At 44.2% G+C, this 12,586-nt stretch overlaps 3 protein-coding genes across 3 annotated transcripts in view; 2 read left to right on the top strand and 1 right to left on the bottom strand.

Annotated features, from left to right (window-relative positions):
- LOC136629072 (zinc finger protein 585A-like) overlaps positions 1-12,586 on the top strand; it is a 331,519-nt gene that overhangs the window by 69,959 nt on the left and 248,974 nt on the right. The window lies entirely within an intron of this gene.
- LOC136628986 (zinc finger protein 420-like) overlaps positions 1-12,586 on the bottom strand; it is a 457,969-nt gene that overhangs the window by 335,913 nt on the left and 109,470 nt on the right. The gene's annotated exons all lie outside the window — the stretch shown is intronic.
- Positions 1,913-12,586, top strand: part of LOC136627153 (zinc finger protein 585A-like) — a 58,048-nt gene continuing 47,374 nt past the window's right edge. The window contains exons 1-5 of the mRNA XM_066602089.1: positions 1,913-2,012; positions 2,279-2,458; positions 2,541-2,664; positions 7,621-7,683; positions 7,738-9,102. Of these exons, the coding sequence (XP_066458186.1) occupies positions 1,935-2,012; positions 2,279-2,458; positions 2,541-2,664; positions 7,621-7,683; positions 7,738-9,102 (1,810 nt within the window). The 5' untranslated portion in view covers positions 1,913-1,934. The remainder of the gene's footprint in view (positions 2,013-2,278; positions 2,459-2,540; positions 2,665-7,620; positions 7,684-7,737; positions 9,103-12,586) is intronic.

Here is a 12,586-nt window from a genome sequence, read left to right as displayed (position 1 = left end):
GAGGCCCCCTCAGCTCTTAAAGCCCATTCCATGAGGGCAATAGCGACCTCATGGGCCGAGCATAGCTCGGCATCCGTGGAGCAGATATGCAAGGCAGCAGTATGGAAAAAGCCTCACAGGAGGAGGCGATCTCAGGTGGTGCTGTCGTGGAGACTCCTGGAAACCCGATTTATCGGGTAGGTATCACACTTTTTTTTCTTTTATATCGCTGCATTCAAAGTTTTCTAACTTTTTTCATTTGACGGAGCTCAGTGAGGGCTTAATCTTTCAAGACGAGCTGTAATTTTTATTGGTATCATTTTTAGGTAGATACGGCTTTTTTGATCACTTTTATTTAATTTTTTTGGGGAGGAGAAAATGATAAAAATAAGCATTTTGCCTCAGTTTTTTGGGGGAAGGGGGTGTTTACGCCTTTTGCCGTGCAGGATAAAAAGCATGTTCAATTTATTGAATGTGTCATTATGGATACTGCGATACCAAATTATTGGGATTTTAATTTGAAAAAATATATGGGAAAAAGCACAAAAAAAGGTGTTTACATTTTTTTTACATCACATTATTTTTTATCTTTTTCTAAGTAAATTGCAGCAGGGAAGGAGTTAACAGCGGAGTCGCAGTCCCGTTGCACCCCCGCTGTTGCAGGAGGCTGGCTATCTTATAATCTCGCGCTATCCTCAGGAAATAACTCTACGTCCTGTTGCATAAAGTACCCCTCTGCCAGAACGTACGTTTACGTCCTTTGGTGGAAAAGGGTTACCGGGAGGCTGTCCGGAGGATTCTGCTGGCCGATGTCACACATACATCCCAACACGCATGTACATTGCAGACATCTACCGTATATACCGGCGTATAAGACGACTTTTGAACCCCGAAAAATCTGCTCTGAAGTCGGGGGTCGTCTTATACGCCGGTAATACAAAAAAGAGAAAGTGTCAAAAAAAAAAATCATTACTCACCTTCCCCGGCGTTCTGCAGCGCTGCTGCAGGCTGTCACTCCCTCCTGGTCCCCGGCAGAGCATTGCTTTCTGGACGCAGGGCTTGAAATCCCCGCCTCCAGAAAGCTAATACTGTGATTGGCTAACACACTCTGTCAGCCAATCGCAGCCATTCAATGATGTCATTGAATGGCTGTGATTGGCTGAAGGCACGTGTGTTTTAGCCAATCACAGCCATTTAATGATGTCATTGAATGGCTGTGATTGGCTGACGGCCCTGCGTCCAGAAAGCAATGCTCTGCCGGGGACCAGGAGGGAGCAACAGCCTGCAGCAGCGCTGCAGAACGCTGGGGAAGGTGAGAAATGATTTTTTTTTTTTGACACTGTATTCCTGGTGTATAAGGTGACAGTTGTGGGGTCGTCTTATACGCCAGAATATACGGTATATTGTGCGCTAAAACACTGTAGCGCTCAGAGAAAACCCTGTAAAAAGCAGCTCTAAACTTGCAGAAGAGTCAGTGGGGCGATCGCTGCTGGCTTCTCCCTGCCTGAGTCGATTATCAGTCCAACTGATCCGGGTGAGGAGAACCCTGTTGGGATTTTGTGTTGCCTGTAGTTCAGGCTTCATAAAGGTTCCAAAACAGGTTCCCTTTAATAACTACTTAAAGGGGTTTTCCCATGATTTGCTACATTACCAATCTGTCCTTTCTTGTTGCTGTTGGCTAGGACATATGACTGCTGCAGCCAATCACTGGTTACAGCAGTGACCCTTTTATAGCCAGTGATTGGCTGCAGCAGTCACATGTCCTGGTCAGCAGAAACCAGGAAGGACACGGGCTGTGAAGCAATATTAACTAATAGAATAAATACTTTAAAATGTTTCTCCTTATTATCTCCAGTTAATTTATTTTAATTTTTTTTTTTGTTTTTTTTTTTTGTGGTTTTTACATCGGTTTACATTTTTTCCATTCAGATCCCTACAGGATTCATTCATCAAAGATGGAGAACGACAGAAACAAGATGGCGGAGAGTGTATTAAATCTTACCCTAGAGATACTCTTCCAGCTTTCTGGGGAGGTGAGAGACTCTGATGATGTCACATTACATCATTCTTATCTATGGTAATAACAGATGATGTCACTGGAGAGGGGAGAGATTCTGATGATGTCACATATCATTCTTAGCTATGGTAATAACAGATGATGTCACTGGAGAGAGGAGCTATTCAGATGATGTCACATTACATCATTCTTATCTATGGTAATGACTGATGATGTCACTGGGGAGGGGATGGACTCTGGAAATGCCTGTAGTGATATTTATTAATGTCTCCACATATACAGGATTACACAGTAGTAAAGAAGACCTCTAGTGATGGCTGTCGGGGCCCTGTGTGTGATGGATGGGGAAGACCCCTGAGCCCAATCATGGGGCCCCCACCTCACCCGCTGATACATGAGGATATCAAGGTACTGAAGATTCTAGAACTCACCAACAAGATGATTGAGCTGCTGACTGGAGAGGTGACGCTGCAGGGAATGCTGGGACATTATACAGTAACAGTACTGGAGGCTTCTGAGTGATGACTGTATATTGTGTTGTCAGGTTCCTATAAGGTGTCAGGATGTCGCTGTCTATTTCTCCATGGAGGAGTGGGAGTATTTAGAAGGACACAAAGATCTGTACAAGGAGGCCATGATGGAGACCCGCCAGCCGCTCACATCACCAGGTAATGCACATATTTAGCAAGATCTTAGCTGGGTAGGTAGTATGGCACGTGCCACTGGTGCTTCTACGGAGTAAGGACCGGCCAGGCAGAAAACTGCGCTAGTTGGATTAGTGGATAAGTCGCCCACCCACGATGCAATTGTTGATTAAAGTCAATTTATAATTGTATAATCAGAACATGTCAGCAATACACATTTTACTAATGGCTGCTATGTATCGCTAATACAGTGACACTAGTCAGCGACTGCACCGCGGACAGTTGCTGTATCAAACAGCAGCAGGAGAATGTGGCTACAGAAGATCTCTGCCCCAACAGCCTTACATCTACAGTATTATGCGTCGGTGCAGGGCTGGAGAGGTGCCTTCGCCCATGCTACATCCGTCCCCCAAATTATCACCACCAGCTCCTCCTCCGCTTTGCATTTAGTGCCTGCAGGACCGGATGAGGAGGGATCTGGCATCACCAGTGAGAGCTGCTAGGTTGTATCTACAGTGTAGAAATCCTGCTTGGTGGGACTTGTGAGTGATTGTGATGTTAGGTCCAGCAGACCGAGGCGTCGTCCTGTCTCCTGAGTCTGCTTTTGTTTCTTTCAGCATTCACAGGGTTACCGTGCCTAGCTCTTCTACCCAGCCTGTTGGGATTTGCAATCGGCTTCCTATTTCAACCCCCCAGACCTTACCCACAATGCTTGGTGGTAGTGTTAATTCCCTGTGTTCCTGCATGCAAGCTGCTGGTGCTGCTATCCTGTCTGCACTCAGTTCTTTGTGTGTCCTTTACTAGTTTATACTGTGTCCTTGTGGTGGTCCCAGCTCCCTGTGTGTTTTGCTGCAGGGTTCTTGTTTGTTGTTCTATTCCCTGTATCTCTGCACAAGACTGTCTCCGGGTTTCACCTTACATCCACTCCTGCATATCTGCTTGGCTCAGTGCATCTGACTCTTGATTCCCATCCTCACCAGGTAGGTAGGGAGGTCTAGGAATCGGGGTTTAGGAGAGGAGGCCTGGATCTTTTCACCTCCAGGAATATCTCCAGGCAAGGGATCTCTAGCCCATCCAAGCTCAGGGTAAGGCCCATCCTTGTCCTGTGTACAGAGTCTACACATTTGCTCAGTCTTCACCTTGATGTGAGCAGTCTGTCCTGCCCGTAGGACAACACAGTGGATCCACAAACCCTACGTAACAAATGGCCAATGAAATATCATTGTCCGCCTTTATTGTTCTCTTAGTTTCATATTGGTAGTTTGTTGAACCCCTCTAAATTGGTGAAGGGGTCACCAGTACGGCTATGGCTACATGGAGACTCTGACCACAATACTCTTCTCATTGGGATGTAATGGCGGTCAGTACGGTTTTATCGCAGTTTGCCGTGACCCTACAATTACATGAAGCCCAGTGAGTTTGGGCTCTTGTAAATGTCGGGGCGGGGGGCAAACTGCAAGCCACAATGCATTCCCCTTCACAGAAGTAGTGGATGAAAGTGGTTCGTGGATATCACCTATCTGGGTGTCAGGAAAGCCTTTGTACAGTTTCATGTAAATCTCAATCACTGAGCTCTTATTTGAGAGAGATGTGGGAGGAAGACACCGAGGTGCTGAGCATCATGAAGATCCCATTCAGACAGACACTATTTCCCATCTGACGTCTGTCCATGTATTACATAGATCGCACTTAGACCCTTTATAGCCAATTAGACTGTTAACATGAAGGTGTTTTTACGTGTTTCACTTGAAAAAACTCCCAGCATGTCCTATTCTGGTTTGATTCCCGGACCAGAATCGGACATGTAATGTCTACTGCCTGCCAGCATGGGGCAGCACACAGTCCATATGTGTCCATGTGATGTCCAATGCGAGTTCTCAGGCACAACTCGCACTCAGCCATCTGAATATGGCCGACCAGATGAATCATATTGCAGGTGTCACATCTTATCTCTCAGCTGGGAGTGAATGCGGTTTCTTAGAATCCCACTCCCTTACATTGTACTGTAGATTATACAATCCCGCAGTGTGTGATCTCACCGTAATACTCTTCCAGTTGCCATAAATGGGCACAATTGGGAAACAGATTCCGAGTAGTTTCATCCTAATATAACGTCTGAGCCGATTATAAGGGGGTTGGAGATAAAGTAACGGCTTACAGATGTGTTCTCTAATGGCTCCAAAGAGTTTGTTCAGAATCAGGAAGAGTCTAACGGCCGGACGGCCATCAGGGCAGGATAAATGGTTACAGAGGCCCCCGCTGGCTGCTGCCTGCCTGTCGATTAAAGATATTAATATGTCCTGAGCCAAGTCAGTGATCGCCAGCACTCTGCACACTAGCAGTAGGAATTATCTCGGGGTGGGTTGGATCCCTTTAAGGAGCTTCCCCAGTGGTCACTGGCGGTTACTCTGCTTCCCGCTGGCCATTCTGCTCTCCACCCCCCAATAAAAACTCCATGTAGCAGTTTCAGACATTGGGTTGGAGCCTCAGGTGTAGCAGTAGCAGGTCTGGACAGTAGTCAGGAAAGAGCCAGGGGTCAGCAACGGGAGGTCTCGTGTCACGGTATAAAAGGAGAAGATGGGTAGCATTGTCAGAATGGAAGCCAGAAGTCTGTTTTAGGAGGTCTCAGTTTAATAACAGAGGAGCAGGTAGAACTGAAGGTTGGAGCACAATCATCACACGCTGAATCTGAGGCAGGGTCAGGCTTTTATAGGAAATCCTAATTAGTGGCAGGGCAGGGCCAGCAAAGGAAGGCAAGAACTAGACTAGCAGGAAACAAAGAACAAGGCTAGAGTCATGTAGGGCAGGGGTCCCCAACTTCAGTCCTCAGGGACCACCAACAGGTCATGTTTTCAGGATATCCTATAGCAAGAACCCCTGTGGCAATGTCTGAGGCACCGACAATAATTACATTACCTGTGCAATACTGAGGAAATCCTGAAAACATGACCTGTTGGCGGTCCCTGAGGAATGGAGTTGGGGAACACTGATGTAGGGGAACTGTCCAAGGCTGGATGGCTCACTAGTGAGAGCCACTGACTAGAGCGCAGGAGGTCCCAGGTTTGATCCTCCAACACCATCCCCTGGGGCTCTTATAATAGTCCCCCACATAATATCTTATGGCAGCTCAGGGGCTGGCAAATTTTAGCCTGGGGGCAGGAATATAGTCCAGTGACCCAACATAAAGGTGGTTTCACACATAGTGGACTTTTTGCTGAGGAAACGCTGCAATAAAACTGCATCACATTCTGAGTTTCAGTCTGCACCACCGGTGCGTATTTTGATGTGGATCTGCATCAAAGTTCACTCCTTCAATTGAAAGGGTGAAATCCGCTGCAGATGTGTCCGAATCCACACAATATAGTATGGATTTTGATGCTGGTCCACACCAAAATCTGCCATGTGGGAACACATCCTAAGGCTTGAAACATGCGGTGTAGTTGACCAAACAAAATACTGCCATAATTGCATGGCAAGTTGCCACAGTCGGTGGGCATGGTCTGCTTGTGTGTGACCGGCCACAATGTGTCCTTTTCATGCTTGTTTATCTATTTAACAGGAAATCTAGCCCCAGAACCAATACATAAATACAGCACCAGAGTCAAGCTCAATACATGAATACAGCACCAGAGTCAAGCTCAATACATGAATACAGCACCAGAGTCAAGCTCAATACATGAATACAGCACCAGAGTCAAGCTCAATACATGAATACAGCACCAGAGTCAAGCTCAATACATGAATACAGCACCAGAGTCAAGCTCAATACATGAATACAGCACCAGAGTCAAGCTCAATACATGAATACAGCACCAGAGTCAAGCTCAATACATGAATACAGCACCAGAGTCAAGCTCAATACATGAATACAGCAGCAGAAGCAAGGTCATAACATAATTACAGTGCTTGAACCAAGTTTGTAGAACATAGGTGCAATACCAGGATCAGTACATAAATACAGCACCATCACCAAGCTCAGTACATAGATGCAATACCAGAACGAAGCTCAGTACATAAATAGAGCACGCTCTGTGAATTTATACAGACCAGGAACTGTATTTTCCCCTTTATGACCAGCTTCAGATGAGCGCATTAAGGGCACATTTTACAGATGTGTCCCAGCCCAATTGCAGGTCTACGGAGCAGAGCTTGCACCATGACAGGGAACTATGAAGTGAGCAGGCTGTGAGTAGAAGCAGGGGCGTACAAAGAACCCATGGGGGCCAAAGCAAAACTCAAAATGCCACCTGCCCCCCCCCCCCCTCTCTTCCTCTACTGGGATAAATTTATTTAATATTTGCCACTGAGATTTTTCAGCCAAAACCTGCTTCTGCCCACTCTCCCCGTTAAGCTGCTGCCACCATTAGTGAACTTTTCAGTGCTCCCCAATAATATACCCAATGTGGTCCCACTGAGTAATAGTGCCCCACTCTGTGCCCCTATTATGTAATGTGACTCCCTCTGTGGCCTCAATTAGTATTGTGACCTCTATCAGTGGCGTAACTAGAGTCCTATGGGCCCAAGAGCAAACTTTAAATACCAAAAGATATCATACATGTCTATATCCAAGCAGTTCCATCATCCCACCATGTCCCCTAACAGCACCCATTCTCTTCCATTGCCCCCCATCATCCTCCAATGTGCGCTACTTGTAAGTCCTGATTCACATGTGCAGTTTTTGCCAGTGTTTTCTGCACTGACAATCACTCAGCAATTAAGTGAGCTGCAAACCAAGTAACTTTGACAAGTGAGCGATTCTCACTCACTTGCTCTGTCAGGACTTGAGTTTAAATGCATTGAAAGTCATCCATAATGGCTCTTGATTGATTACTCTAGCAACTGTCAGCCTGTGTAAAAGTATCCGTAGATGATAATTACCTTTTGCTACATCACTATCAATTTGTATAGAAATGTTATAAAATATTAGTATAATTTTTAAGGTTTATGGTGTTAAAGAATAATCAACTTTATTCTTGGCAGCTGACGGTATCGGGAGCTCAGAGGGACGTCTGATATCTGCAGATTTTAAAGCAGAGGATTGTGGTATCACACAAGATACATATGAAGAACCTGCCATTATCCCAGATATCTCCTCAGCCCTTCACAGCAAAGATCCATCATCTGATCCTCTTATACAGGTCCCATCTTCTGATTCATCACAGACTGATAAGCAGTCAGATAAGAAAAGTCACAGAAAAGGAGAACATCAGGAAGCTCACACGGGGGTTAAGGTGTATTCATGTAAAGAATGTGCAAAATGTTACAGTGCAAAATCATATCTTGTTATACATCAGAGAATTCATACAGGAGAGAAGCCGTTTTCATGTTCAGAATGTGGGAAACATTTTACTCAGAAATCAAATTTAATTCAACATCAGAAATGTCACACTGGGGAGAAGCCATTTTCATGTTCAGAATGTGGTAAACATTTTAGTATGAAAGCAAGTCTTCTTGTACATCAAATAAGTCACACAGGGGAGAAGCCATATTCATGTTCAGAATGTGGGAAATGTTTTGGCTTGAAAGCAACTCTTCTTGTACACCAAAGAAGTCACACAGGAGAGAAGCCATTTTCATGTTCAGAATGTGGGAAATGTTTTAAACAGAGAAAACAACTTATTGATCATCAAAGAACTCACACAGGAGAGAAGCCGTTTTCTTGTTCTAAATGTGGGAAATGTTTTGCAATGAAATCGGTTCTTGTTAAGCATCAAAGAATTCACAGAGAGGAGAAGCCGTTTTCTTGTTCAGAATGTGCGAAATGTTTTACACTGAAATCGAATCTTATTATACATCAGAGAATTCACACAGGAGAGAAGCCATTTTCATGTTCAGAATGTGGGAAATGTTTTAGAGAAAAATCCTTTCTTGTTAAACATCAGAGACGTCACAGAGGAGAAGAGCTGTTTTCTTGTTCGGAATGTGGGAAATGTTTTACACAGAAACAGCAACACATTGATCATCAAAGAAGTCACACAGGAGAAAAGCTGTTTTCATGTTCAGAATGTGGGAAATGTTTTGGCTCGAAAGCAAGTCTTCTTGTACACCAAAGAAGACACACAGGGGAGAAGCCATTTTCATGTTCAGAATGTGGGAAATGTTTTACACAGAAACAACAACTTATTGATCATCAAAGAAGTCACACGGGAGAGAAGCCATTTTCTTGTTCAAAATGTGGGAAATGCTTTGCAATTAAATCTGTCCTTGCTAAACATCTGAGAATTCACACAGGTGACAAGCCGTTTACATGTTCAGAATGTGGGAAATGTTTTGCAGTGAAATCGGAGCTCATTACACATCAGAGAACTCACACAGGAGAGAAGCCGTTTTCATGTTCAGAATGTGGGAAATGTTTTACTTACAAATCAAATTTTTTGAGGCATCAAAAAGTTCACACCGGGGAGAAGCTATTTTTAAAGCCTGTTTTGTCAAACTGTACAAAAAAAAAGTTAAAAGTAAAGTGACATGTCATACACAAGAAAAGGGAAGCAATTCAGAGCAGTAAGTGATGAATAAGAAATGTATGTAATTACCAATAAATATCTGTAATCCAGAAACAAATATAATCCAGATATCCCACCTTTATATCAGCCGTGTACATAGAATATTTCACACTGATACATATAACTGCGTCTCTAAACTTGTGTCTGACTGTTCATAAAAGTTTACTTGTATAACTTACATGTTTGTGTTTGGGCCGATCTTTCTTCTTCCTTTGGATGATGTTTCCTCAGAACTGATGGGGATGAGGGAGAGCTGGTACCCATTATGTGTATAAGTAGTGAGGGGAGAATCACTGCGGAGCCCGGACTTTGTGGAATCTGTTAGGACATTTTATGTTTGTGAAAATTATTCTTTCATAGATGATTTTAAGCACCGTATTACACCCCTGAGCCCAGCAAGGGAGTCCCACCATCCATCTCATGACTATACTATCATATATACTAGGAAGAGTCGCACACAGTAATATACAGCTGTGATCACATGGAAAAGGTTCTACAACTTCAGTGTAACATATCAGACTTTATCTATAAAAATTTGGGACCAAACACAGACCAATAAAACAACCTTCCTATGCATTTCTCGCTCAGGTGAGCTCTTAAAGGGGTTGTCCCGAGGCAGCAAGTGGGTCTATACACTTCTGCATGGCCATAATAATGCACTTTGTAATGTACATTGTGCATTAATTATGAGCCATACAGAAGTTATAAAAAGTTTTATACTTACCTGCTCCGTTGCTGGCGTCCTCGTCTCCATGGTGCCGACTAATTTTCGCCCTCCGATGGCCAAATTAGCCGCGCTTGCGCAGTCCGAGTCTTCTCCTCTTCTCTATGGGGCTCCGTGTAGCTCCGCCCCGTCACGTGCCGATTCCAGCCAATCAGGAGGCTGGAATCGGCAATGGACCGCACAGAAGCCCTGCGGTCCATGAAGACAGAGGATCCCGGCGGCCATCTTCAGCAGGTGAGTATGAAGACGCCGGACCGCCGGGATTCAGGTAAGCGCTGTGCGGGTGGTTTTTTTAACCCCTGCATCGTGGTTGTCTCGCGCCGAACGGGGGGGGGGTTTAAAAAAAAAAAAAACCCGTTTCGGCGCGGGACATCTCCTTTAACATGCCAGATATCAAGAGTTCACTGTTCGGACCCAAGCAGTCCCATTTGTCTGCTGGGAGTGTGGGGAGGTACATCATCACAGAGGAGACGTCTGTTCCTGTGGGACCCACTTGCCGTAGCACTAACCCTGGGGCACATACCTGGAGGAAAGAATTCAGGTCCAACACAGGTTATGAGATAAGGATCCAGGGTGGATCAGAGTGCACTGTTCAAAGCCAAGCAGACCCACTTGTCTGCTGAGAGTGTCATGCTCCAGGACATATTGCAGCCCACAGTTCTACATGTTCCGAGCCCATGGAGTGCACGTATAGCAGTCACTGCTCGTTATTTGCACATCCCATGAGGATTCTGGGACTTATGGGCTAAAGTGTCATGCTGCAGTGCTCGGGACTGTACTGCAGGACCTAGCAATGTTGCTTCTGACAGCATCGTCCACACCCCATTTATAACTAATACATTTCCTTTTGCAGGGTTGAATTAATTTCAGAACCCTGTATCTCTGATCTTGGGGTGACTCAGGGTAAGTTTGAGTCTGCACAAATTAACGGCTCCACCTTAAAAAATGCTTTGGAAAATGTGTCTATTGTATGTGTCCCCCAAGATCCAGGGTCAGAGAATCATTTTCCTCACTTTGCAATGAATTATATGTTATTTAGAGTCACAAAAATTAGAGGTGGGGTAGTGGAACAACTTCTGGTACCTGGTTGCTTTAGACGCATGGTATGAGACTTGGCCAATCACATGTGTTGGGAGGTCATTTTGGGGATGCAGCGCTAACAGCTGGAAAGAGTGTTTTGCCAAGAGCAAGGAAAATGAAATGGGAAAGTTAGTAGGTTTACCGGAGATGTCAGGAACGAAGTTCTAGCTGCACTGTTAAAAGAAAGAATGATGAGTGCGGATTGGATAGCCGGTAGGGGAGTAGGGGGATTATACTGCGAGAAATGTTTTTGAAAGGAGTGCACATGCGCAGTTGTGTGCAGGGCGATTATTGGTAGCGAAAATAACGCTTCAGGTATATTTTGGGTGCTTCAAATCTTCTAAAATAACAGTAGAATGGAGTACTCCTTGAATCAAATAACCACACTTGTTTCCTAGTGTGATTTAAGTTTTTCTGTTTATTCCATTAACAAGCAGAAGTATATATACAAATACATTTACAATGAGCCTAGAACAGGCCTCACTTCTAATAATTATAATTTATTGTAATTCATTTATTATCATTGCTTATTAAAACTTAACAAGAACAGTGACGTCTTAGTTGTCAGGCAGGACTTCTCTCAGACCAAGTGGAACTATTTCTCATGAGTTCTGTAAAATGGTCTTCTCGTGGGGGACAGGCGCTGATAGCATTCCAGGTTGTCTAGTCTGCTTCCTTTGTCTCAAAGTACTGGTCAGAATGGGATATTCTGACTAAGCAAGATTGTACTAGATGTAATATCTGCAGTTCTCATAAAGGAAAATGCAACAGTATAATATGACAGGCTGAAGCATACAAGATGGAAAATAGATAGAAATGTATTACTCTAACACTATCGGCACCACGTTGGCTATACGCCAAGCCAATGGAACATACTCTGTCACTATAGAGTCCCTAAATATAAGAAACTACAGTCAGTGTATCACTTTTGATATTGAAGGGTGGTTTCAAGTCACAAATCCAAAGAAGAACTTGGGAATCTAAATTTATAACAACTTTTGACACGTCCAATGGAGGACTAAATTATTCCCGAGGACTTATGTGTGAATGGCAGGTATGAGACCTCTATAGCACAGATAAGACTGCTGGCCTGGTGATTCTCTCCCCCCCCCCCCCCCCCCCCCCAACAGTAATTCTGGGAATATAAAACGTTCACTCCCTTAGCATGGTCTAGTTAACCCCTTAATGACGCGGCCCCCTTTTTTACATTTTTGTTTTTTCCTCCCCCTTCCCCCTTTAAAAAATCGTAACTCCATCATTTATCCATCGACGGCGCTGTATAAGGCCTTGTTTTTTGCGGGACGAGTTGTATTATTCAATGGTGCTATTTCATATACCATATAATGTACTGAAAAACTTTTAAAAAATTCTAAGTGGAGTAAAATGAAAAAAAAGACAAATTTTTCAGGGCTGCACCTATACTTTTGGTACACCGCTTTTTCAGGGTTTTGCCTATACTCTTGGTACACAAATCTTTCAGGGGTTCGCCTATACTCTTGGTACACAAATCTTTCAGGGGTTCGCCTATACTCTTGGTACACAAATGTTTCAGCTGTTCACCTATACTCTTGATACACAAATGTTTCAGCTGTTCACCTATACTCTTGATACACAAATCTTTCAGGGGTTCACCTGCACT

The sequence above is a fragment of the Eleutherodactylus coqui genome, chromosome 5 (genome assembly GCF_035609145.1).
Source record: "Eleutherodactylus coqui strain aEleCoq1 chromosome 5, aEleCoq1.hap1, whole genome shotgun sequence".
Classification (NCBI taxonomy): Eukaryota; Metazoa; Chordata; class Amphibia; order Anura; family Eleutherodactylidae; genus Eleutherodactylus; species Eleutherodactylus coqui.
Note: the sequence above shows the minus strand (reverse complement) of the source record. Positions and strands in the feature narration are given on the sequence as shown.